Raw genomic sequence first — 22,783 nt, forward strand, 5'->3', positions numbered from 1 at the left:
TCCCATTGAATGTAAATATATGTACATAAAATATTCAACAAACCAAACCATTCTATGGCATACTGGAGGACAGAGGTCACAGTGTRTAAATTCCAAGTTCAAGCTACCCCAAAATGAGCAGAGTTGGCAGAATCCTACACTGCTCAGCAGGCAGGTGACCTTCCCAGGGAGCGAGGGACAGATGACAAACAGAGCTCGAAAAATCACCTCTCATGGTTATCTAACTCCATCCCTGCATTAGAGCAGCCTCCACTGCACCAGCCAGCCCCAACTGAGCAGCTCTTTCCAGCGAGACCACTGACAGCTCATAAATTACAGCACTGCAAGTTGTAAAATCTAAACCTACACATAAYTTATGCAGTTACAGCAAGTTAAGCTGAACAGCTCATTTGTGGCTTATATATAAAAATTCCCAAAAGACACAGGCCTTAAATCATAGAAATTACCATTTTTCTGCAGCTACTAAAAAACAAATTTTTGGATAAAATGATCAACAGAACTGACAGGCAAAGCCAGTCAAAAAAGAAGAACTTGTGTCACATCAACCGCATTATCTTCTAAACAAACTGGCATCTGTTAATGTTTGTAATAGTCTGACAGATATGTGGATGATAATTTTACACAGACTGGRACTCCCTCTTGCCTTTCTCCAGTCTACAGTGTTCACAGTAATCTAAAGACTAACAATGCAGACATTTAAATCAGCATTTTCTGCACAGAACCCAGGACCATCATGCCCTCCTTCACTGTCCTTTCTCTAAAAGAAATCAACTAAAATTGAAATAATATTTATACAGTAGTTACATTTATATCAATATACAGTCATACCTATAGACATTTATTTATACAGCATTTATTATGCTTTTATAATATGTAACTACATTTATATAAAATACTTTCTATATACAAAACACTCAATGTTTTTGTAAAGGTCTATAAAACTGCTTTGCCTTAATCTCAAACCAGAGTGAGTACAACAGTAGTTCCAATGAATACAGTCATGAAGGCTGTAGCCTAAAAGCTACACACTACTGGAGTCTTCCAAACTATTTTGAAATGAGAAAATTGTGTGACTCAGCAGTTAGGAAACATCAGCCAAATATTCTTTGAAAATCACAAAGTACCAAATATTTAATTACTATATAAATCTAATTACACAATTCTAAAAACCCAGCATGAAAACTACCTGAAGTCTGATTTTTAYAGTTTTCAATCCTCTTATGTTAAAAGCTGGAGGATCATTGCTTCCAAATACACGTTTTTAGTTAAGAAGGAAAGCCCTTTAACACATATTAAAGTTGTTGCCAGCATTAGCACAGAAGCATTTCATATCCTCTTAGAGCTGCCAAAACATTTCCAATGGGAGTCAGGTGGCTTAATTATCTCTGAGCCCTTGGAAGAATTACAAAAAAATTCAAGTTGAAAGAAACTTTCTCACAGCAGCAGATGCAAAGAGCTCATCTGGGAAAGATGTTTATTCAAATCTRGGAGAGGGAAAAAGGATCATGTATCATTTTACCACAGCCTTCCCTCTCTTACAAATGTGTCCATTTAGTGCAAAACCAAACTGGAAGGAAAAGTATGTATTCAAATAAGCAATAATTGCACAAAATACTGAATAGTTATAAGCTTATTTTAAAGAGGTTCCTGGCTRTGTGGTCACATCAATACTTTTTCTCATCCAAATTGCATCACTGACTTTAATCTCTGCTGTCCTGCTCCTTAGCCCAATATCCCTTTCAGCCTTTGATTTGCTGTGCAGCCCTTGCCCTGCTCTCATTGACTTTAGGAAGCCAAAGGTCACAGCTAAAGCTGTTTCAGCTCAATCTCATGTTGCCCATCACCCCACTTTATGGAGAAAAATTAAAACCTAACACAAAACCTGAATCTTGCAACAATCAGCATCACTTTAGAACTGCTCAGGCTACTTCCAAATGAATAAAAGATCCCTATGCCTCATCAAAGCAGGATGGTGTTGCATTAGCAATTGGACTGTCAAGAAACACTCTTCTTGTACACTGACATTTTCCAGGGAAAAAACAGCTCATGTACTTCCTTCTTGGCAGGCTCTGGAGCCTTCCTTTAGATAAGGGAGGAAAAACATCTTCTCTATCCAAGTCCAAATCTCCCATATTCTTAAGCTACAGTCACTAGGATATGACAGCTGCAGGAAAAATTGGCTGTGAACCCCATCAGAATTACAAAGAGGAACGGATCTGTGAAAAATAAAGACAAAGCAAGAGCTGCCTTTTCTTTATTCTACTTGAGGCTTTCCTTTAACAAAATCCCAAGGAACCTGAAGTAGAAAACTCATTAGAAGAGAGAACTAAAGACACAGCATAAGCCTATTTCTATATATTAGGCATGCACTCAAAAATTAAAATATTAAAAACACCCTCTACAGAAATCAGAAAACATAAAGCCAGAGAATAAGGGGTGTGGGTGGGAGTGGATAGAGGACTAAATCCATATTAACCTTATCTCAAACGGACTCTGGAAATAACAAAAACTCCAAGCAGAAGGAGCAAACAGAATGAAAATATTCAGAATTGTCACTTGCAGAATGTGACTTTGCCACTTACCACTTGGACAGCAGCTCTCCCCACGTCTCAAGAATTTTTTCTGCACACTCTTTGGAAACATCTCCAGAGCCACTTAGGAGTGGTTCATCATTGTCTGCCAAGAGAACAGAAGGGACACTTCAGCCAAGGCCACATGGAAGGCAGCAGGAAAAGTGAAGAAGCAGAAACCCAAGTTCTCTTCATTTCAGCTCAGAGCTGTAAAGCCAGATGTTTCTATACTCAGAAGTGCTCCMAAGTTTGGTTTGGTTTCAAAGGATTTTTTTAAAAGCAGAAAAGAGTTCTTGAAAATGCATTAAGTTTCAAACTGGGCAGGTCCTGGTAGAGTTTCATCTCTGACAGATGTCTGACTCTCCTCTCCACAAAACACTGCCTGCTGGCACTTCCCAGTAATTCCAGCCTCTCCTTTTTGCTCTCAGATTTGTTCCCAGCTGCTCAGGGAGGGACAGAAGCTACATGATAACCCCCAGATTTTAGGAGCCTTTTTCCACATTGTCCCAAATATGCCACCCAGGAGGCCTGGGCTGAGAAAAGCAGGGACACTGAAGTGCTGGATGAGGGAGAGGCTGACCAGGAATGCTGGACACCAGTTATTAAATCCTACAGTATTCCAGCAAGAAAGAACCCACCACGACAGACAGATCCTGACTGCAAAGGATCCTACATGTGTTAGCACCGTGTTATTTACCAAGTGCCTTTCTCAAAGTCCACAAAGCACAGGATCTGCTTCTTACCTTCCTCTTCATCATCCTCTGGAGGAGATGGGATCATGGAGCCCTGTGACCCTGACTGGGGCAGGCGCAGAGAGGGGCTGGCTGTGGTTTTCCTCCTCTCCCTCTCTGACTCRCTCTCCAGGCACACAACCTCATACAACGTGTCCGAGTTGTTCTTCCTGTCCTTTTGCTTTATCTAGGAAACAAATTTCATTTTACTGAGGATGMTACACAAACACCAGATCACTTCCTAAGGCTCTGCCTTCTTCTGGAAGAGGAGAGCTGAGCAACAACTTCCATCCCATTCTGCAGTGAGGAACGTTCCCACCTGGAACACACCTAAGCAAGATGCTGCACCCAGAGGCACAAAGTGCACAAGTGTCACTTGGATTTGCCATTCACAGGGAGCTCACCTTTCCAACCATACACAGACCACAAAAATGCACAGATTTTTAAAGCTATAAATTCATCAGTGGTCTAAGAGATGAAGGTTCCTCAATATGAAGCAACTTTGCCTTTAGTCAAACAGTAGTGGAAAACTAAAAGCAAAAYCTTTAAAATTATGCCAAATTACTCTTCAAAAGACTTTTAAAAAAAGGTTTAAAAAAAGTTTCTACGGATACTGATGGTGGCATAAGTAGTCTTTAAAAAGTGCTTCATATTTATTTTAATAAGATGAGCTTTAAGGGTCCTTCCAACCCAAACCAGTCTGCCATTCCATGACTTTCCCACCACAGCAATTTTCTTCAGCAAAGCTTCCAACCCCATGCATACACTGCTGCAGGAACACAAATTGCTGAGTGCCAAAGTCTGCTCTGTGGCCCTGTTTCTCCATAATTTTCAATCCTTTGGTACCTTTCTTTCCTTTAAAGAAGGATTTTTCTATGTGAAGTGGTTCTAAAATTTTAATACATCTTAAGGACTTAAATATTCTTTCCTAAATGAATAAAAATAGAGAGSAGAAAAGAGAAGGTGAAGAAAAGAGGGAAATAAGATTTATAATTATACTCTACACTAAGCTCCCAGTGCTCAGTTTTATCCTTTGGAGCATTAAAAACGAAGAGCAATGCATCAAAACTAAAAATGGCTAAATCACTAAATGTAATCGGAGCAAATAAAATCCCTCTGCTTTCACCATTTCCGAATAAAGAAACACTGCCAAAGTAAGATAAGCCAATTCTCCACAGCTGTATTTTTAATAGGCTAATCATGACTCCACAGAAACAGGTTTCCCTTCCAGGCTTATCAGGCAGTACATTCTATATTTGTTGCTTCCACTRTGAGTTTTGATAATCTTCCATTAGTAAACACTGGAAGTTGGATAACCTGACAGTGTCTGTGGAAAAAGAGAATTGGCCAAGATAAGTCACAATGCCTATAATTTGGTAAGACAAAAGATACAGAATTAGCTCAGTAAGATAAGCTTCCTTTAAACTGCCAAACAGAAAAGGCACCTTTTGGAGGCTGTAGAATATTTATAGCCCAACAGCCTCTGCTGTTCAACATCTCCATGTTCCACCTCAAAAAAAGTCTAAATAAAAAGGCTGAGCTCATCTGTGAAGAATTTTTCCACCTTAAATTTTGAAGGAAAGGGAGGTTTTTTTACATAAAAAAAAGGATCCTTGGTGGACTTCATCTTTGCTGCTACCCAGATGCCATTCTCTGTTAGCACTTAAAGACAAGTGCAAAAAGAATGAAGAAAAGCCACTTGCTTAACTCAAAACCTCTTTAAATAAGAACACTTATCAAGAAATCAGAACTTCAACATTGCTTTTTTTTTGGGCTGCACCCAGAATTACTAAGCCTTGAGAGAGCACGTACATCCACATTGCTACTTTCTTTTATATATTTWCATTTCTTTAAACAGGACTTTCATTTCAGAACAATAACTTCTAGAGCAGAACAGCAGCTACTTCAAGTACATGATCTCTTTAGTGATTTGGAGGGCCTTCAACTTACCAGCCTTATTTTGAGACAAGTTATTGCCTTGTACTGTTATTATGAATATCCTGGACAGAAATAATACTTCCATTTTTAGTAGATGGGTAAAAAAGTAAGCTGGAAAAAACASTAAAATGTTTTAACAAGTTCTAGGGATTTTTTGTGGTTGCTTGGATTTTTTCCCCCAGGGCACACTTGGGGTATGTGTGAAATCTCTGTTTCCAATGATGTATAAGGGGAAAATAGACTTTTGACAAAAAATAATTTCCTTTGGAATTTCACATGGATGTTTGCTCCTCTAAAAAAATTTTTAAAGGAATGTTCAATTTCTATGATAAAATAAGTTTAGTGATACATCAGATACCATGTCACCAGCATTACAGTAAGGATTTTTTTTTCTCTTAACACTTAATTTTGTACAATTACCCACTACAGGCAGCAAGTTTCAGCATAGCCCCAGTTTGCAGMTAAATCCTCTGTTCCTTTTCTTTCTGTGGTTTGGCTGGAAAATCCATAAGCCTCTCTGTAACTTCGCAGACTCATCAAAGCTATCAAAAAAGCTATTTCAGGCTCTTTATGGGAACTGCAGATAGCCAGAATCAATCAGCATAATAAAGGGCAGCTTTTCTAAACCTGAAGTGCATTTATTTTACCTCTTTGATTCAGGAGGAAAATGTTGCATTATAAACACTGTATTAGTAAAGGTTTTAGCAATCACAGGGAGAAACAGCCTATTAATTGTCATTTTTATTCCTTTATATTTTAAAGCATTACCTGTTTCAATTTTAAGAAAAAATTTTCAGTTGAGCTCCTTTTGCTGAAGGGCCAGAACAAYCTCTCATTAGGTGAGCAAACTCTGACTTTAGTCTCCAGAATGAACCGAACGGGYTCCTGCACCTCAGTTATCACCAAATCCACAGCAGTGGTCATGAACAACACTTTATCTAGAGAGAAAAAATGAAGCCRTAGTATGAAAAGAAATAGTTCAAATAAAATATTCCATAACCCCTGTCGTAGTAACATGGAAGAACAAAGGAAACTTTCCTTTTCAGAATCGATTTCCACCCCCTAATTTAACATCTCAAAACCCCAGAAGTTTCAAAATAGAGAAATCAGATCACTATTCACAAGAGAATAAGGAAACTGCAGCCTTCAAGCCAAGAAAAAGATCTTGTTAAAGAGAATAAAAATTCTGCTTTTTCAAATCCCACTGAAATGTATCCAAAACCTTCATTAAGCATTAAAAAGGATCTGTGTGCTTAACTGCACAGTGCAGATCTCTTGCCATCCAGCCTAATTACACTTCAATTCTTTTTGGGTTTTAGAAGTTACTTAAGTGTTTAATGCCATGATATTWAAGGCATTTAAAACCATCTCAGCTGTGACATTCCAAAAATTGACTGCACACTCTGATGTTCCAAAAGGAGGCAACAGAGCTCAGTGACCTATGAGATCTCTCTGGCAGGGAATGATAAATTGTGTCCTTCAGGCAGGATGGCATTCACTCCAGCACCAGATTGTGCCCAGCAGCTGACTTTTATGACTTTGCCCAGTCAATTCCCATTAACTTCCCAACCTTTGGCATGCAACTGTGACAAGAGATTGAAAAGATGATAATTCAGCTGACATTTTAAAAGAAGTAATGACAGATCTCTTTCAGGACTYGAGAGAGCAATGCAACATCAGCTATTTTGGGATGACAGTKGGGAGKGGTTTGCTTTCATTTTCACAGGTAYAGGAATCCTTCCGTTTTAATTAAAAACTTGGGTTCAGAAAAATCTGAACTGACCACAAATACCTGCAAAAGTAATTTAGCACAATTCTCAATGGGATTCTTAAAKAGCTCCAGTGGTGCACAGAACACCTGCACCAACCCCACACCTGCACAGCCTCCCACTAGGACAGTTCTTACAAGGAATTAATGAACACAGTTTGCCTTTAGTTGTTTGCTTTTTTTTAATTTATGTGGCTTTTAGCACTCTGCTTTCTGAGAATACATTCCATCCTGTGCAAGTCTTTTGTGGGATTCATCTGAAAGGAAAAGAGAATTGATCCAATGCCCACTATGGAAGTAACTTCCCTGCCTGGGGAAATGATGCTCATACCTTTTGGTGTTTCTTCRTTCACAAACTGGAAGTGTGGAGACTTTTGATTCCAGCTCCCAGTGATCACGTATGATTTCCCATCAGAACTTTTACCCATGGACTCCTGGAAACAAGGTAGGTTTATGTATTTTTATTTCAATTAAAGGAATCTCTCTAGATTATGKAGTGCCAGCCCATAAAGAGCTTCTGAACTGACAACGGAAGGGCAAGCCCATGGGACAGAGTCTGTAGCAGAGATTATCCCTGAAGGAAATAACAGAGCTCCCCTGCAATCCTTGATCTCCATGATGATAACATAGAAAAGCTAATTAATACTAATTTTTCTACATGTACATGGCTTGACCAATAGATTTGAAGGTGACCATTTAACTTTCAGTTTTCAGAGACATAGGCGAGAACACAACACGTTATGCAGCCATTAAAAACCAAACCAGTATTTTATCTAATGTTCAGCTTGTCTTTCTTCCCAACARCCTTGCTTACTAGGCAATCCAAAGCCTGGTAAAAATCAAAATTACTCAAGTAGTAATAAACCTTTTTGAGCACTCACTATGTAATACATAAATACCAGCTAATCTGTTGTCATTTCACATCGTGAAGTCAAATGATCTCTATCACTACTTTTTAGGGAGAAAGGTGAGAATGAAGCAGCCACCAGTTCTCAGTGTTGTATTTGAAGCYTCTCAGGCCTCAATTTTCACAGTGATAACTATGCTGTTAACTTTCCATGTTCAAAGTACAGTGCTTTAATATTCAGCATGTCTAAAAATAAGGTTCCATGTTTCTTATTTCAGGCCCTTGAATGAGAACAGTCATGACTGACTAAAATTGGGCAAGTCCCTTGACCAGCACCAGGGCATGCTCTAAATGAGCAGCAGAGACAGGAATTCAGCTCAACCACCCAGAGCCCCACCCTCAACAGTAGAACAGCATCAATTCCCATCAAATACTGCAGAAGTGTCCAAGTCTTTTCTGTCTATCCTGAGATCATGCAGRACCATAATCAAATTTAAGAAAGCTCCTTACCAAATCCAAAAGATGCATGTCACCACTCCGGACATCTTTCCCACGGCTAAGGAGAAGGCCAAAACATCTGCAAAGCCAGGCAAAGAAATGTAACTGCAAAAATTAGACATGCTCATAAACAAACCATTAACATTTCTTATCTAAGTGCTTGCTGTCATACATCACAAACAGCCCATGAATCCACTGACAAACATCAACTGATGTTTGATGAAAGAAGCATCAAGCATGTCCAGCAAAACAAYGTCAAGCCAATATTAAAAATGTGAGCGAGATTGATTTTTTTTGGGGGGGACATATTTACATAGAATTCACCCTTTAGTAGAGACAAGGATCAGATGAAGCACAAGGACCTCTTCTAGGATTTAATTTTGGTTTTTTTAACAAGGACTTTTGGCCCACACAGGTACGTCTCACTTCCTCCTCTGGTTTACCACACTCAAAATCACACAAATGGAGCTTCCACAGAACAATTACTAACCTGCTGCCTCAGAGGCAAAATTCAAACATTAAACAGATAAAGAATCTTTAAAAAGTTGATGAAATTACCTTTCAATAGCAAGTTCTTTATTCGTTGTCTGTTGCACATAAATCACTATCTTCTTATCAATCCCTTGGCGGAGTTTGAAGCATTGCCTGTCCTTGTCTTTGGGAACTGCACTGTTATTCATCAAGAAAGGAAAAAAAAATCTCAGGGGATCATTCATCTGTATTCCTTTCATATACCAAACTTAGCATTAGACACTGGTGCAGCTCCTCACACCAAAGCTCTCCAGACCTTTCTTCCTTGCACACTGTGATCATGAAAGAAATGGCAACAGATTTCGGTGAAAACCAAGGACACAGTTTACAGAATAAAAACTGTGGGTTTATAMTGTGGGAGTCAGTATTGTGAGACTTCCAGCAGCATTTCAGCAGTTTCTAAATATTGATTCCCCATGTAACACACAGTATCATCTGGTCAGCAGTTACCTATAGGAAAGGAGCTGGGTCAAGGAGCCAAGGAGTGACCACCCTTAGACTACTTCCCTTCTTTTTCACTYATTTCCCATATGCTGTATGAAAGAAAAATATCTACCTGAAATACCCTTTCCCATCATCTTCTTTGATTTCCAGTGACACAGAGAAGGTGAAGATGTCACTGTCTGGAGTCTGGGGGGTGGCAGTGGCTGACAGTGGCGTCTGTTTGGCAGAGCGGCGGAAGGCAGTGGCAAAGCTGTACAGGATTCGGCTCACCTGCAGCCAGAGTGCACAAACATCAGCTGAAACCAGCCTGGATTTTCARTAATTCACAACKAATTGTGTAAATATAATTCAGTTTYAGCATCTAATCAGCAGTTTTTCTACACTTCTTAGGATAAACTGTTAACCGTGCGATCTTATCCCTTAACTAAGGTTTGTATAATTATCTTAACTTGGAGTAGAAAAAAAACAAAAGTGATGAATTACATTACTTCTGAAGTGTCTGAAATACTTCACTTTAATTTCAGTAATAACATTTACATGTACATAATTATCATTTGACAAAWAAACTTGCACTTACAGCCTCTTGGATTTCACATCGGAAGACRTGAATCCTGAAGAGTTCTGCATTGTAGTGGCTTTCAGTGAAAGCAAAGCAATCACTTTCAGGGGTCCCATCATGCCCTCKTACACAGAAAAGGATTTTATAGATTGGATAGTTTGCTATTTCTGTGTTTGTCTGAGGATCCAGAAGTCTGTTAAAATAGAGAGAGGGGAAAAAAAATGCAAGTTTGCACCTTTAGAAGAATTATTTCAGTTAGACATTAACTTGGAAGCTTTAACAATTTCATACCTACTAGAGAAGGTACACCACAAAAACTACCTCCTGACTGCAGATTCACAATAATGGCATTTAAATTGAACAGCACAAAAAGTACAATGCCACAGGCATTTTCACCAATAATTTCCCCATGGTTTTCAGGGATTAGTCTTTAGAAAGTTACACTAATACTTGGCAGTGGACAGACTCATCCCTGCTAAGCCTCATATCAAACATTCTCCAGCTCTATGAACTACTTTCCAGCTACTTCCAACGAGCTGATTGAGAACCAATCCCACTATGGCTTTGGGGACAGTTTGGCTCATCACAGCACTTCTGGGTTAAATCTTTTGTAAACAAATTCCAAGCACCCCTTTTCACAGATGTCCATAAAACCCACTTTTCCCACTAAACAAAAYGCAAGTAGGCCAAGTCTCCTGCCAGGTAAACCATAGCTTTGTTTGGTTTGAAAAGGAGCTACGATGAAATGYGGAGTCACAGAGAAGCCAAGCGAGCTGTGTACCTCACAGTCCCCTCAGAGACGTTAGGCACGGACAGGGTGACATCCAGGGAGATCTGGCACTGGCCACGGAGGATGGACATCATGCGCAGCGCCTCCACCTCGCTGCGCGGGGCGTTCACCGAGGCACAGCCCAGGTAYGTCAGCTTGCTGAACACCACGCTGTCCTCATCTGTCACGGGGGTGAACGGGCTCAAATCCTCACAGTCTAGGGTGAGACACAGCTGAACGTGAGAAACAAGGCAAGGCAGTGCAAGGGAAGGGTCAGGGACTGACTCATCACTGACTAAAAGACAAAAGAGGCTAACAAACAGAAAAGGCAGGTCAGGCCAAAACACTACAGGAAAGCCCTGCACTAATATTTTATGCAGCCAGGCATAAAGCTTAATGTCTCTGCACACATCTCAGGGCTGGCATGGCAGTGTTTTCAGAAGAGAGGACAGTTCAGCAGACATTAACTCCTGCATCATACATAACCTGGAATTCACTGCACTGCGTGATTATAATGTGAGAGAGGCAAAGGCTGGGGGCCACACCTGTACCTAAATTCTCTTCACTTTCCCCACAAAAACCAAACTCATAAGATACTACCATATTCCCCCCCGTTGTTTTTCTAACCTCCTTGGGATGGTTTCACTGGCAAACTCATGTCTGGTTTCTGGAGTCCTGCCACYGACACTGGGTTAATGGTAGAGGATGCTGAAGCTTCAAGGACAACAGGTTCTTCCCCATCTCCATCAGTTCGAACGTCTTCTCCATGGTCCCGGTCACTGGACTGATCTTCCATGGGTGGGTCCATCAGCACGTCTTCCAGCTCCCGCTGCAGCTGCTGCTCGCTTCCATTCCCCACAATCTGAGAGCCACACAGTTGAGACACAGAAAAAAAAAAAAAAGAAAGGACTGTTCAAACAACAAAAAACACCCCTCAGGCACAGGGTCATTCATATGGCTTTTTATTTACCAGCCAAAGCWGTAGTTAACAAATTTAACCCAGTTACAACTACAAACACAACCTGCAGTGTGCAAATGCTCACCAGCATGGATTACACCCTCCCTGTGTTACCAAATCAACAAGCTCAAAGCAGGAATTTTCTAGCACTGGAAAAAGCAAGGAGATTACTTTCAAACTAGTCTTTAATCACCAACTACAAAGACGAGCTTATGACACAAAAACTTAGATGTCCACAGTATGGGCTATAACAGATTAGTACCAGAAAGGAACRAACATAATTCATTAAGTTACGTGGTTCATGGGCAAGACAGCAAGGTTTCACAGGAAGAGAAGCATCTGGAACAAGATTATGCCATCATGCTGAGGAGAAGKAACAGCATTGCTTTGTTTCCTAATGCTCAGCTGCAGCCTGACTTTGAGCTCATTGAAGTCAACATGAAAGCATGAAGCAACCTCAGCAGTGTGAAATAAGGTCCTAAACTGGAAAGGGAATGAAGACATTCATTTCAGGAAACTCTCAGATACTGCTTCTAAGGAAACTCTTTGCCCATTCCTCTGCAATTAACAGGGATGTAACTGAGTTTACAGAGTATTTACCAGATRCCATCAGCAAAAAGTATTTGCTTCCAACACTTCAGCTGCTGCTGGTTATCACTGCTGGCACCAAAACTCAACCCCAGGGAGCACTTCCACATCCTTTCCTCTCTGTAAACTCACTGATTTAAGATGCTACACACCAGCTAATAAAATCCAAATTATGCAACTACCCCAAAAAGCAGTAACCTAGTGACTGTTTTGTTACAGAATCTAAAAAAAAACCTGACACGTTTTCTCTTGAAATTAATGCAAACAGAATGSAATTTTTGTACAGTTTAAAATACACTCCTGTGCTGTGATCACCTGCTAGGGGCAGGACAGGGTAACTGCCTTATTCAGCTGTACACCCACAGAAATATCTGTAAGCTGAAACTAGTTACAGAAGTCCACAGATTTCCATTTTCCTCCCTACAATTTTAGTATTAATTTGTATGATGCATTGTGGAAACAATGAAAACCCTTGCACAAGCATGGGGTCATCAAAGGCAGAAGGCTTTTMAGCATCAAGTTTATTATTCAGGTCTTTGCAGGCATTCATCACAAAGTTGATGATGATGGAAGATGCACCATGTTACTTTACCATATGGAGCTTACATACTTTGCAACAAAATACAGTTGATTAATTATAACATCCTGTCAGCCCCTTTAAAGCCTCTATATTAAAAAACCTAGAGTAACTTCTAGTTTACAGAACCTGTTCTCTACGAAACCTCAAGTTAAACTGAATTCTGGTAAAAAACTGCATCTAATACACTTTTCCTCACAATCAACAAGAAAGAAAGGTGAAAAATTCATATCTGCTGAGAACTAAATGTTGTAATGGCATTAATATAAAATGCACATGAAAAATGTTCTATCAAGATTAAAAGCAAAATAATCTGAAGGGTGATCTACTGTATTTGGTAAAATAATCAATCTGAATAACATATCGAGATACTGCCCTACAAGAAATTTGCTAAAAATAGCAGTGATAGGTAAAACACAACTTCAAGTAGTGTGATAGGTAAAACACAACTTACAGAAAATAGGCATGTAAAAATAAAACCCCCATCTCATAGGTATTCTAAAACATCATCATCAAAACCCTCCATTGTAAAGCAATTTAAGCTCATCTCTCAAGAAACCTTTCCTTCTCAGCCCAGACTATGCTCAAAAGGAATTTTAGAAGGCACAGTTACCACACTCTTGGACYAGAGGAGCCCTGCTGTTCTCATAACCCCAAAAATCAAGCACAACAAACCAACTGCCTGCAAACTGAGGCCTAAAACGCAAACCAAGCTTAACTTCATGTCCACCAAAGTCTCTTATGCAACCCTATGAATTCCCACATGGGAACAGAGCACATGAAGATGTAAACATGCCTGAAACCCTGCTGCAGCCCAAAACCAGAGTGAGCCTGGCTGCGTGGAGCAGAAGGGAATAATACCAGGTGCACTTGATAAATGCTTGAGGCTGAGCAAAGAAACCATGACCCTAATCATGGCTTTCTCTGTTTCTCACAAAACTGAAAACTTATTTTACTTAACCTTTAACTAAGAGGTAGCAAACTTCCTTTACCACACCAGGGGATTGATCAGAACTGTGATTTATTCCCTTCTCCTGACACATGTGCTGCCAGACACAGGAGAGGTCTCCCTGTGCTGAGGAATTCAAGAACTCTCACTCTACAGCACACTCCTGAAGCAAAACTTTCTTCAATCCAGCCCAGTCCCACTGCCAGTGGGAGAAAGAAAGCACAGGAACAATACTGGAAAGCACAGACACCAGGCAAACTGCATTTCTGGAAAACATTTATTCATAACCCTTTTTTAAACTGAACAAAATATTTCAGCACTGACAAAAGGCAGAAACATCTATGAATTATGACCAACTGAWGAAAAATACAGTTCCTCATTATATTCAAAAGAAATATTTCTCTGTCTGGACTTACGAAAAAAAGCAAGTGTCAAACAAAAACTTGTATTAATTCAGTTCACAGCATTATTACTTAGAACTACAGCATTTTTTGCTCTTCCTAGAGGGCACATAAAAGAAAACGGGGTTTGACACATACAAATTAACTTAGTTGTAAGTACAAAGTGATTGCTTGTGCCTGGAAAARAAAATCTCATTTGTCTCTATGAAATACATAACCTCTGCTCTCRTGCTGTACTGTTAACATTAATTCTACATGCACTAATGCAACACTTAGATATCAAGGTGCCAACACTTTTAACACACCTCTGACAACCTCTGCTACTCCAYTTGACTGGCAACTGAATGGCTAGTTGCAAGCTGCAAATTAAAAGCCAAATGTATCCTTTCTTGTAGAACAATATCAAAATACCTAAATTTTTGTCCCTAAGAACAGCTAAAAAGTCTTCCCATTTCCTCTACTAAAGGTTTTCTCCTCCTTAACCAGAAGGAAGGAAGGAGRTCAACAGGAAGGTCCCTCTAATGGAAAATTTAGACTGTTCACTGAGTGCTTGTTTAAGGTATAAAATTCCCATTAATCACTCAGATTGCAGCCAATAACCAACAGCCCATGCTCTCCATGCTGGAATACTGAAAAGCTCAAGGTGAATCACTTTGTTCAAGGCCTGTGCTCAGTCCTGGCACCAAATTCATAAAGAAGCTTATCTTTAAGACCTGCAAAGCTCTGTGGCATTCAGTGCAAAATCAGGGAACAGCATAACTTCATTTTACAACTGATGATCAGGAGGCAGCAGAGCTCATGTTTTTCCTTCCTCATCAAGAGAAACAGCACACCTATAGCAGCATTTTATAAACCACCATGGAAGCAAACAAACACAAACAGCTCCCATGTGGAGCAAGAAGTGATGCAGACCACTGCATTTCATGCTTCCAAATTTTTTTTTGAGGATGGAATGGAGAATCTGGATGACAGTATCTGTCTCCAGGGGTCTCAAACGATGCTTCAGGAGCTGATTACAGACACTGCCACGGAAGCATTCTCAAGGTAAGCACTRCTATGAGACTACTTTGAATTCCTAAGTATTGATGCTGATACTGATCTTGATGCTGTTGGTACTTGCAGCATCAAGAAAGAAAATCGTGCAGGTTTCACAGATCCCCAGGGTCAGTGCTTAAGAAATGTTTSCATTTTTTAGACTATTCTATGATGTGAAGTGACATCTTCTGCAACGACCATAAAACATAAGCGAACTTTTTTTGCCAGATTAAGCAAAAGATCAGTCTTGAGACTCTTAACTAAGAGAATTTACTTAAAAGTCTTGTGTAAAAGAAAAGAGCGACTACAATGGCATATCTTGCCCAGAACTCAAGGAAATGCAAGAAAAACACACAAARCAGTTGGGAGGTAAGAGCAAGATGAGCAAAAGCATCAAGAAATGTTCAATAAAGTCTCTGTTACAACTATTGCAAAGGAAAAGAGGAGCGCCCAGTCCAACAGGCAGAACATAGGATYCCTTATCATCTTTAAAGACATAGAGGCATCTGTACACAGACATCAGTCTCTTCTGATGATGGAATATCTCTTTCCATCTCCCACAAAGACCAAATTTCCTAACTTGACTCAATCTAGGGGAGATCTAGTTTTCAACATATAAAAAAGATGGAATTTTGYGTGATTACCTTACTTCTGCCATATTTCTTTAAACCTGCTGAAATACAAATTCGGATGAAAGCTGCTTTCAATAGCAAAAAAAAAAAAGTAGAGGGTGACAAGGGTCTCTTTTCAGAACAGCACTTTTACAAGTGAGAAGATATCAATGCCCTTCCAATTCTCACAAGCCTTTCACACAGAGCTCATGTTCTCTGATTCATGCCAAGTTGTTAGTTATAACTACAYTTCTACATTCTTAAAGAGAACATTTCACATTGGGGAAAACTTTAATGTATATTTGAATTAACAGAYATGGTCAAATCCATGTATGCTGATCCTGCTTTCCACCTGAAAGCTGTGATAAAATCACAGTTCTAAGTCCTTGACAATCAGTCTTTCATCCTAAGCTTCATRAAGGATTCTGCAAAGTGGGAAAAAGCCCACAGCTAGTGATGGAGAGAGCTCTTACTCAAAACCTAATTACCACCTCTGACATCAGCAGTGAAGAAATTACTGACCAAACTGGTTCTTGAATATGTTCTCCCTTCTGTCAAGTTTTCCACAATAAAGAAGTCCCTCTTTAAGCTCTCTAYGGTTAGTTTGATTTAGAAGGACAGGGAACAAACTCAGGTTATTGGTTCTTACCTTCAGTCCTGTTTTTTCATCATCACTACCATTATTTGTAGATGGTGTTTCATCCCCTTGCCTGGAAACCAAGACAAAATCTTCACTGTTAAGAGTGGATACCGAGTCTGAAGAGACACTGATTTTTCCAACAGAAGCCTTGTCATCCATGACTTAAAAAGGAAGTTCGATTCATGAATGAGATTAAATATGTTATAAACTCCTGAAAAACAAAAATCATAAAAATACTTATATAAAACTTCATGCTAAAATGCTCAAACGTTTCTTTTCAGAAACCTGCTGACTAATTATATAAAGGAACTCATCTGACAGCACAACCAAGCTCCAACTCCTCTCTCAGTGCACACTCACAATCCTGCCTTCATTTTGCTAAGCAGCACATGCTATCACAGCATTGTTTTCCACAGCTCACAAAGGGGAAGTTAATAAATCTCTTTGCACAGTTATGCCAGACATCACCTTCTGCAATCACACAAAACAAGGCCCTGGAACACACACTACACTTGTTGACAATCAAGGCCATTACAAAATAAGTCCATTTTCTTCCTTCAGTTAATACCTGCCTTCACCTGTGTTCATGCAAAATTTACTCTCATCTATCAGACCTCACTGTTTGCTGCAGTCACATTCTTTTCTCCTAAACAAGAGTTTGACCTAGCACTTGATATTTTGTGATAAGGTTGCTCTGAAATCTTGGGACATACAACATTTTATGAATCTATGAATCTTCTGTACTATAAAGAGCAATAAAAGCAAAGACTTCCAAGAAGCAGGAAGAACAGCGTAGGCTGGATCACTACTGAGAAGCAGAGCCAACAGAGGATTTTAAAAAGCTGGAACTGGCACTGAGAGGCATTTGAAGAAAGGAACAAAAGGTGAAGTTCAGCTGCACACCTTGAACTCTACAGCACAGATTCCCAGAATGCACGGCTCAAAACAGACTGCTGTGATAAAAATGGGTGATTAAATTTCCCAGAAACCCAAATATACCCTTATCACAATGCTCGGGTCTTAACAACTCCCAAACATGACCAAACTCAAGTGCTTTTTCAGCCTCAAGTTCTGCCTTCCAACCTGGAAGCTCCATCCCAATCTGGCCTTCAACAGTGCAGCCAAAAAACGGAGAATCCTGGCACAGTCACAGCTCATGGCATTCCTGGCTGAACCAGGAACAATGCACCCGAAATAGCAAAGCCTGCTCTTATTCCTATCAATGCCCTTCTCCCCACAGCCATCAATACAACATGAAGTCTGCCAGGAGGACAACTTTTAACCAATTTTTAATCRAGTCACTACATGGTCCTGAAACATGTTTCAGAGGACAACTGAAGCACAGTGTAAGAGGAAGAATGGATGTGGTTTGGTTCATGAATGACAACACATCTGWGGTATTTGGTTTCATTTTCAAAAGCATGTATGGTATTTAGATATCCTTTTCAAAAACATTTTAAGATCCACTGACTTTCAGTGGGGATTACTGGTTGGGAAATTTAGGTATGTTCAAAAGTTGTATGTGTCTATCTGGTATTATTCCGTATCTTAAAGATAGGGCAGAATTCTTATTTTGAAAGATGCTTTGATTTAAAGCATTCATATTAAAACTTTTTTGTAGAAGTTCCCTATTGTGCCAYCTATATAAAACACAGATCGCTGAGAATACCTAAATCAAAGATCTTGAAACACAGACTAAAAATAAGCTTCAAACACTAAATACCCCTTTTGCCTTTACTGTTTTCATTCAAACAGAGCAAAGTCATATTCCACACTGACAGCAGGAGTAGAGGAGCAAGCTTTGATCACAAGCAGCTGTAAAGAACATCCAGGCAAGAATCAATTTAGCACTTTATTTTGGTACAGTCTGTCTTGCAGTGCTAATTTCACCTGTTTCCCAAGTCTTTCAATCCAACACCTTTCCCYAACATTACCTTCAATTCAATAACAAGCATCCGTGCATTTTGCACACTCTGTGTTTGTAAACAAACCCCACGCGGATCCTGGGGCACAGCTGGCCCAGCCTAACCCACAGCAGTGTCACAATATGGGATTGCAACACCAGGACAGCCCAATCAGCCCAACTCTGCCAGTCAACAGCGAGCAAAAGTCACATAGGAGAGCACAGGAAAGGGGACAGTGGAGCAGGGGACTGTGAGAAGCTTTTGTTGATGTAGAAGCAAGCAAAGCTCAGACAYCAAACTGCACTGGAATCAGCCACGGAGGTTCATTGGATTAATGTTCAAACTTTCAAAAGTAGTCATCAAATATTAAAACATTGGCTGAAGTTAACTGAAATTTCTATATCCTCACACTTTGCTTTGCACAGATTTAATTTCCTCTGTTCCTCTCTATCACTTTGTTCCATATAGATTACCAAAAGGATCTTTTTACCTGAATCAGAAGGCTCACAGCRGCAGCATCACCACCAGAAAGCCTCCAAGCCCATTAAAATAAGGACCAGCCTAGAAGGGCACACATCAAACACCAGCAGAGCAATTACATGTGGCTTGTGAGTGCTCTGGAATCAAACCCCAAGAGCAAACAGGAGCAGTGACAGAAATCCTCAGTTACATCTACAACTCATCTCAGACCCAAAGTTTTCTACTCTCACAGATTAGGACAAAAGGCCTCAGCCAAGCAGGAGCTCAAGTTCTGATGTTCCTCAGAAAGCCAGTGTCTCATCCCTTACAGGGAAAGAGGCTTTGGTTTGTTTGAGCATAAATAAAATATGAGCTTTTGAATTCAGCACAGTTTAGCTCCTGACACAAAACTACACCACAATAATGTAGTGTTTGCCTGAAGGTGTCTTTACAYCTCCATGGGAGACAGAGTGTCTGTGTAAAATGCATACAAAGAGGCAAACTTCTACCAACCTCTTTCCTTGCTCATCTGTGTAATTAAATGGGTGTTCTGGCCCCCTCCTCACACAACAAACTATTAGAAAGAGCTGCAAAATGAGAAAGTCAACGTGGCTGGCTCTTGGGTCACCGCTTTCAATTTTATTTCAAATTCTAATTCTCCTTGCAATTCCCCTTCACGGGTGTTACACCTTACTCTATCCAAGACAATGTGCAGARGAACAGCAGACACCTCGTTCACCAAGCTAAAATCTTAAACAACTGGAAAGCAAACCTACCAAGGTTCAGATTAGTTMCACAGACTTATAAAATATTTATCTTTTACTTTCCCTCCCTTTTCCAAATATTTGGCACCTGACCTAAAACCTGTGATCAAAGTTTTCCTTCTAAGTTCTGCCAGAATTAATTTAGAAGAGCTTAAAGCAAACAGCAGACAGAAAAAAAGGAAACCAGAAAACCTTCAATTTTACATTGCTGGAAGAGGCTGAGGCTTGAATGCCATCTTGAGACACATGCAACAACCAAAGCAAGGCACTCATAATTATGGCTGGTCTCACTCCATTTCCAAGAAATACCCATTTTCTGGAGTTCAGAACATCCATAACCACACAAAAAGACAGAGGGCGAATGGAAAATCCAGTATTTKGGGCATGAACTTCTTAGACCTGAGAATCAACAGCAGGTGTTGCACCCTTAGCAGGGAATTTACAGAGAAATATAACATAAATATAAGTTCTGGATTTCCAGGGCAGAAAAGAGAGTACGCATGAGAACAGGTATGCAAACTAAAGAGGAAAAGAGACGTTTTTTCCCCATTCATATCCTTCTCAGCTTTTGTACTTCAGCTGCAGTTTCTAAAGTGATTTCACCAAGTTCCAACATATCTGATGCAGAACACACCAGATAAAGAAGAACAATATAGCAATATTAATGGAATTACTGAAGAACAGCATAATTCATTTGCCTTGAAAAGCAAAGTCAGAAAGCTTGGCATGCAAAATAAACATATCCTCCAAAATATGAAACCACTAAGTAGAGTGTTAAAAACCACAGAAAACAAGAGGGTGACATGCAGATAAGACACTGAGGTGGCTGAAATACCTAAATATAATGTATTTTCTGTTTCTATTCCTCTGGCTCTATGCACAGCTTAACAATAAATCCAGTATGGTCTAATTTAAATACACAAAGTTCTGCTTTCCAAGTGTTCATCATTAGCATCTTAGTGTGGGTGAACAGTGGAATTTGTGGCAGAGTTCAGAGGCTTAACAGAGCACTTTGCAGAGCTGTGTTATGCCAAAGAACCCAGCATTCTGTAGACTCTGAGCTCCTACARCCTTGGACAGCTGTGAGGTTTTTTACCTCTACAATTCACCAAGAGCACACATTGCCCCAGGTCAATGCCTGGGTTTTATCACAGCTCTGGGAAAAAACCAAAACAGCATACAAGAAATCACCAGCAACCTTTTTCTTCTCACACATCACATGATTAGTCTGCTTAATCATGTCTGATCTTTACCCACCTTCCCTGTGYAACACATACTCTGAAATGCAACAAGAAATGCTTGGCACTCAAAATGAAGCAGGAAAGCCAGAGGAATACTGAATATGAAAATACAGATTTGGGATGACTAAAGAGGAATTAGTAAAAAATAACAACTACAGGTTCTAACTTTTCTGTTCATTTTATAACAGCCACAGATGTTCCCACTAATTTCAAGAGCCAGAAAGAAAAAGCATATTCTTGTTTGGAGATAACGGTGTCTCCAATTCCACCCCTCTCCTCACAGATGTCAGGAAGCTGAGTGAATCATGATACACTGTGTGCAAAACCAGGCATCAGACAAAACGCAAGAGTTAAGCTAATGCAATCTTTGTTAACAATCCTTAACAGGTTGATAGCTACTGCCAACATCATTTTGCTTTCAATCTTAATTTAAACTATCTGCTCAGAAGACAAAACTCTGATTTTAGGCTCTTGTAATCAGTAAATTCCCCATCCCAGAAACAAGCAGCCGGTCCTGGGAAACTGCAGTTTATAAAAGAAATGCTGACACTGCCTCAGCCAGCCCAGCACAGGAATGTTGCTGGAATGAATTAACTATGAACAGCTGGTTCATCCACRCGCCACAGCTGAAGCTGCTCCAGCATCAGCCCCATCCCCGGGATGGGCAGGACACAGCACAGACCAGAGGATGGGAGAAAGGCCATGCAGCCAGAGGCTAAACAAACTCTGGGGATGATGCTCTATGTACTACTCTACAACTAGGAGTTGCTTTCTCATTAGGATTCAAACACTAACAGTGAGTTAAGCTCACCAGACAACCAAAGCACTTTAAAAATACACTGTGAAAGAACGGAGAAAAAGGGAGTTACATTTGGTATGTGCTACTAAACACTGGCTGCTCTTAGTACTGGAAATTGGAAGGAAAACCTTATGCCAAGCCCCATTTGTTAATTTGTTTACTGTGTACACAAAAATAAGTTTGCTCAGGTCCTTGACCTTTTAAGCAGAGGCCTTTAAAATGAATACAGTATTTCTGCAAGTCAACCAGCAATGGGCAATTCCTGTAATTACACATTTTCTAAGTAGCCAAAAGTCTCAGAAATCTTATCAACTTGGGCTTTAAAAACCCTGTAAGTAGAACAAAATTTGGAATACAGATCAAGCCATACCTGTATGCTCTACCTGTTCTCCAGCTTATATTCAAGAAATATACACAATCTTTTCTCTCCGCAAACCTCACATGATCTTTTTCTTCTCTCCAAACCTCTCCTGAATACTTTTTCTACTTCTCCTCTCCACCAAAATGCCTTCCTTGATCAGGCAAATCTACACAGACAYAAACCACCAAGTTTAGTTCCAGCAGTTCAATTTCCACTTAATTTTTGCTGGTTTTACACCAACTTAACACAATTTGTTTACACTTAGTTTTCACCCCTAACTGACACAACCAGTCCTTAAAAATTATCTCTTGGGGATGTTTTAACCGAAAGAAACACTTCCTTGACAACAAGGAAAAAAACCTCAAAAACACCGAGGTTACGATACACAAACAAAATAACGATGCCTGCACGCAACGAAATGCCATATTTCAGGATCCACCTGGAAGCGACAGGCAACAACCGACACCCCGCGACACGGAGAAGGAAAGCGGGTGCCCGGTCGGTCCCTCCCGCGGAGCCCCGCGCCGCCCGGGATGGGGATGCGGGGGGAAAGCCGGCGGCTCCGGGGTCCCGGGGATACTGACGGGGTTCGGAGCGGTCCCCCCGCGTCCTCCATACCCGCAGCTGGCGAGCTGGAGAGGACGGGCCCGGCCCGGCGCCCCTCGTCTGCCCCAGGACTCGGCCCGGCCCTGTGGGACGCGGGGCGGTCTGAGCCGGGGCAGCCGCCGAGAGCACGGCCCTGCGGTGCAGAGGGGACGGGAGGCACGGCCCGGGGCGGGGGAGGGAGCCGGCGGTAGCGGAGCGCAGGACGGCCCCCGGTTCCCGCACACCGACAGGGAGC

At 40.5% G+C, this 22,783-nt stretch overlaps 1 protein-coding gene across 1 annotated transcript in view; it reads right to left on the reverse strand.

Moving 5' to 3' along the window:
- Positions 1-16,650, reverse strand: part of RABGAP1 (RAB GTPase activating protein 1) — a 53,564-nt gene extending 36,914 nt beyond the window's left edge. Inside the window, exons 1-11 of the mRNA XM_057372919.1 lie at positions 16,424-16,650; positions 11,283-11,517; positions 10,668-10,872; positions 9,905-10,079; positions 9,440-9,597; positions 8,911-9,021; positions 8,365-8,431; positions 7,339-7,441; positions 6,008-6,177; positions 3,314-3,488; positions 2,583-2,676 (exon numbers count right to left, since the gene is read on the reverse strand). Coding sequence (XP_057228902.1) covers positions 2,583-2,676; positions 3,314-3,488; positions 6,008-6,177; positions 7,339-7,441; positions 8,365-8,431; positions 8,911-9,021; positions 9,440-9,597; positions 9,905-10,079; positions 10,668-10,872; positions 11,283-11,517; positions 16,424-16,573 — 1,643 coding nt within the window. The 5' untranslated portion in view covers positions 16,574-16,650. The remainder of the gene's footprint in view (positions 1-2,582; positions 2,677-3,313; positions 3,489-6,007; positions 6,178-7,338; positions 7,442-8,364; positions 8,432-8,910; positions 9,022-9,439; positions 9,598-9,904; positions 10,080-10,667; positions 10,873-11,282; positions 11,518-16,423) is intronic.
- Between the last annotated feature and the right edge of the window lie 6,133 nt (positions 16,651-22,783).

The sequence above is a fragment of the Malurus melanocephalus genome, unplaced genomic scaffold (assembly GCF_030028575.1).
Source record: "Malurus melanocephalus ecotype Western Australia unplaced genomic scaffold, MMel_1.1 scaffold_181, whole genome shotgun sequence".
Lineage (NCBI taxonomy): Eukaryota > Metazoa > Chordata > Aves > Passeriformes > Maluridae > Malurus > Malurus melanocephalus.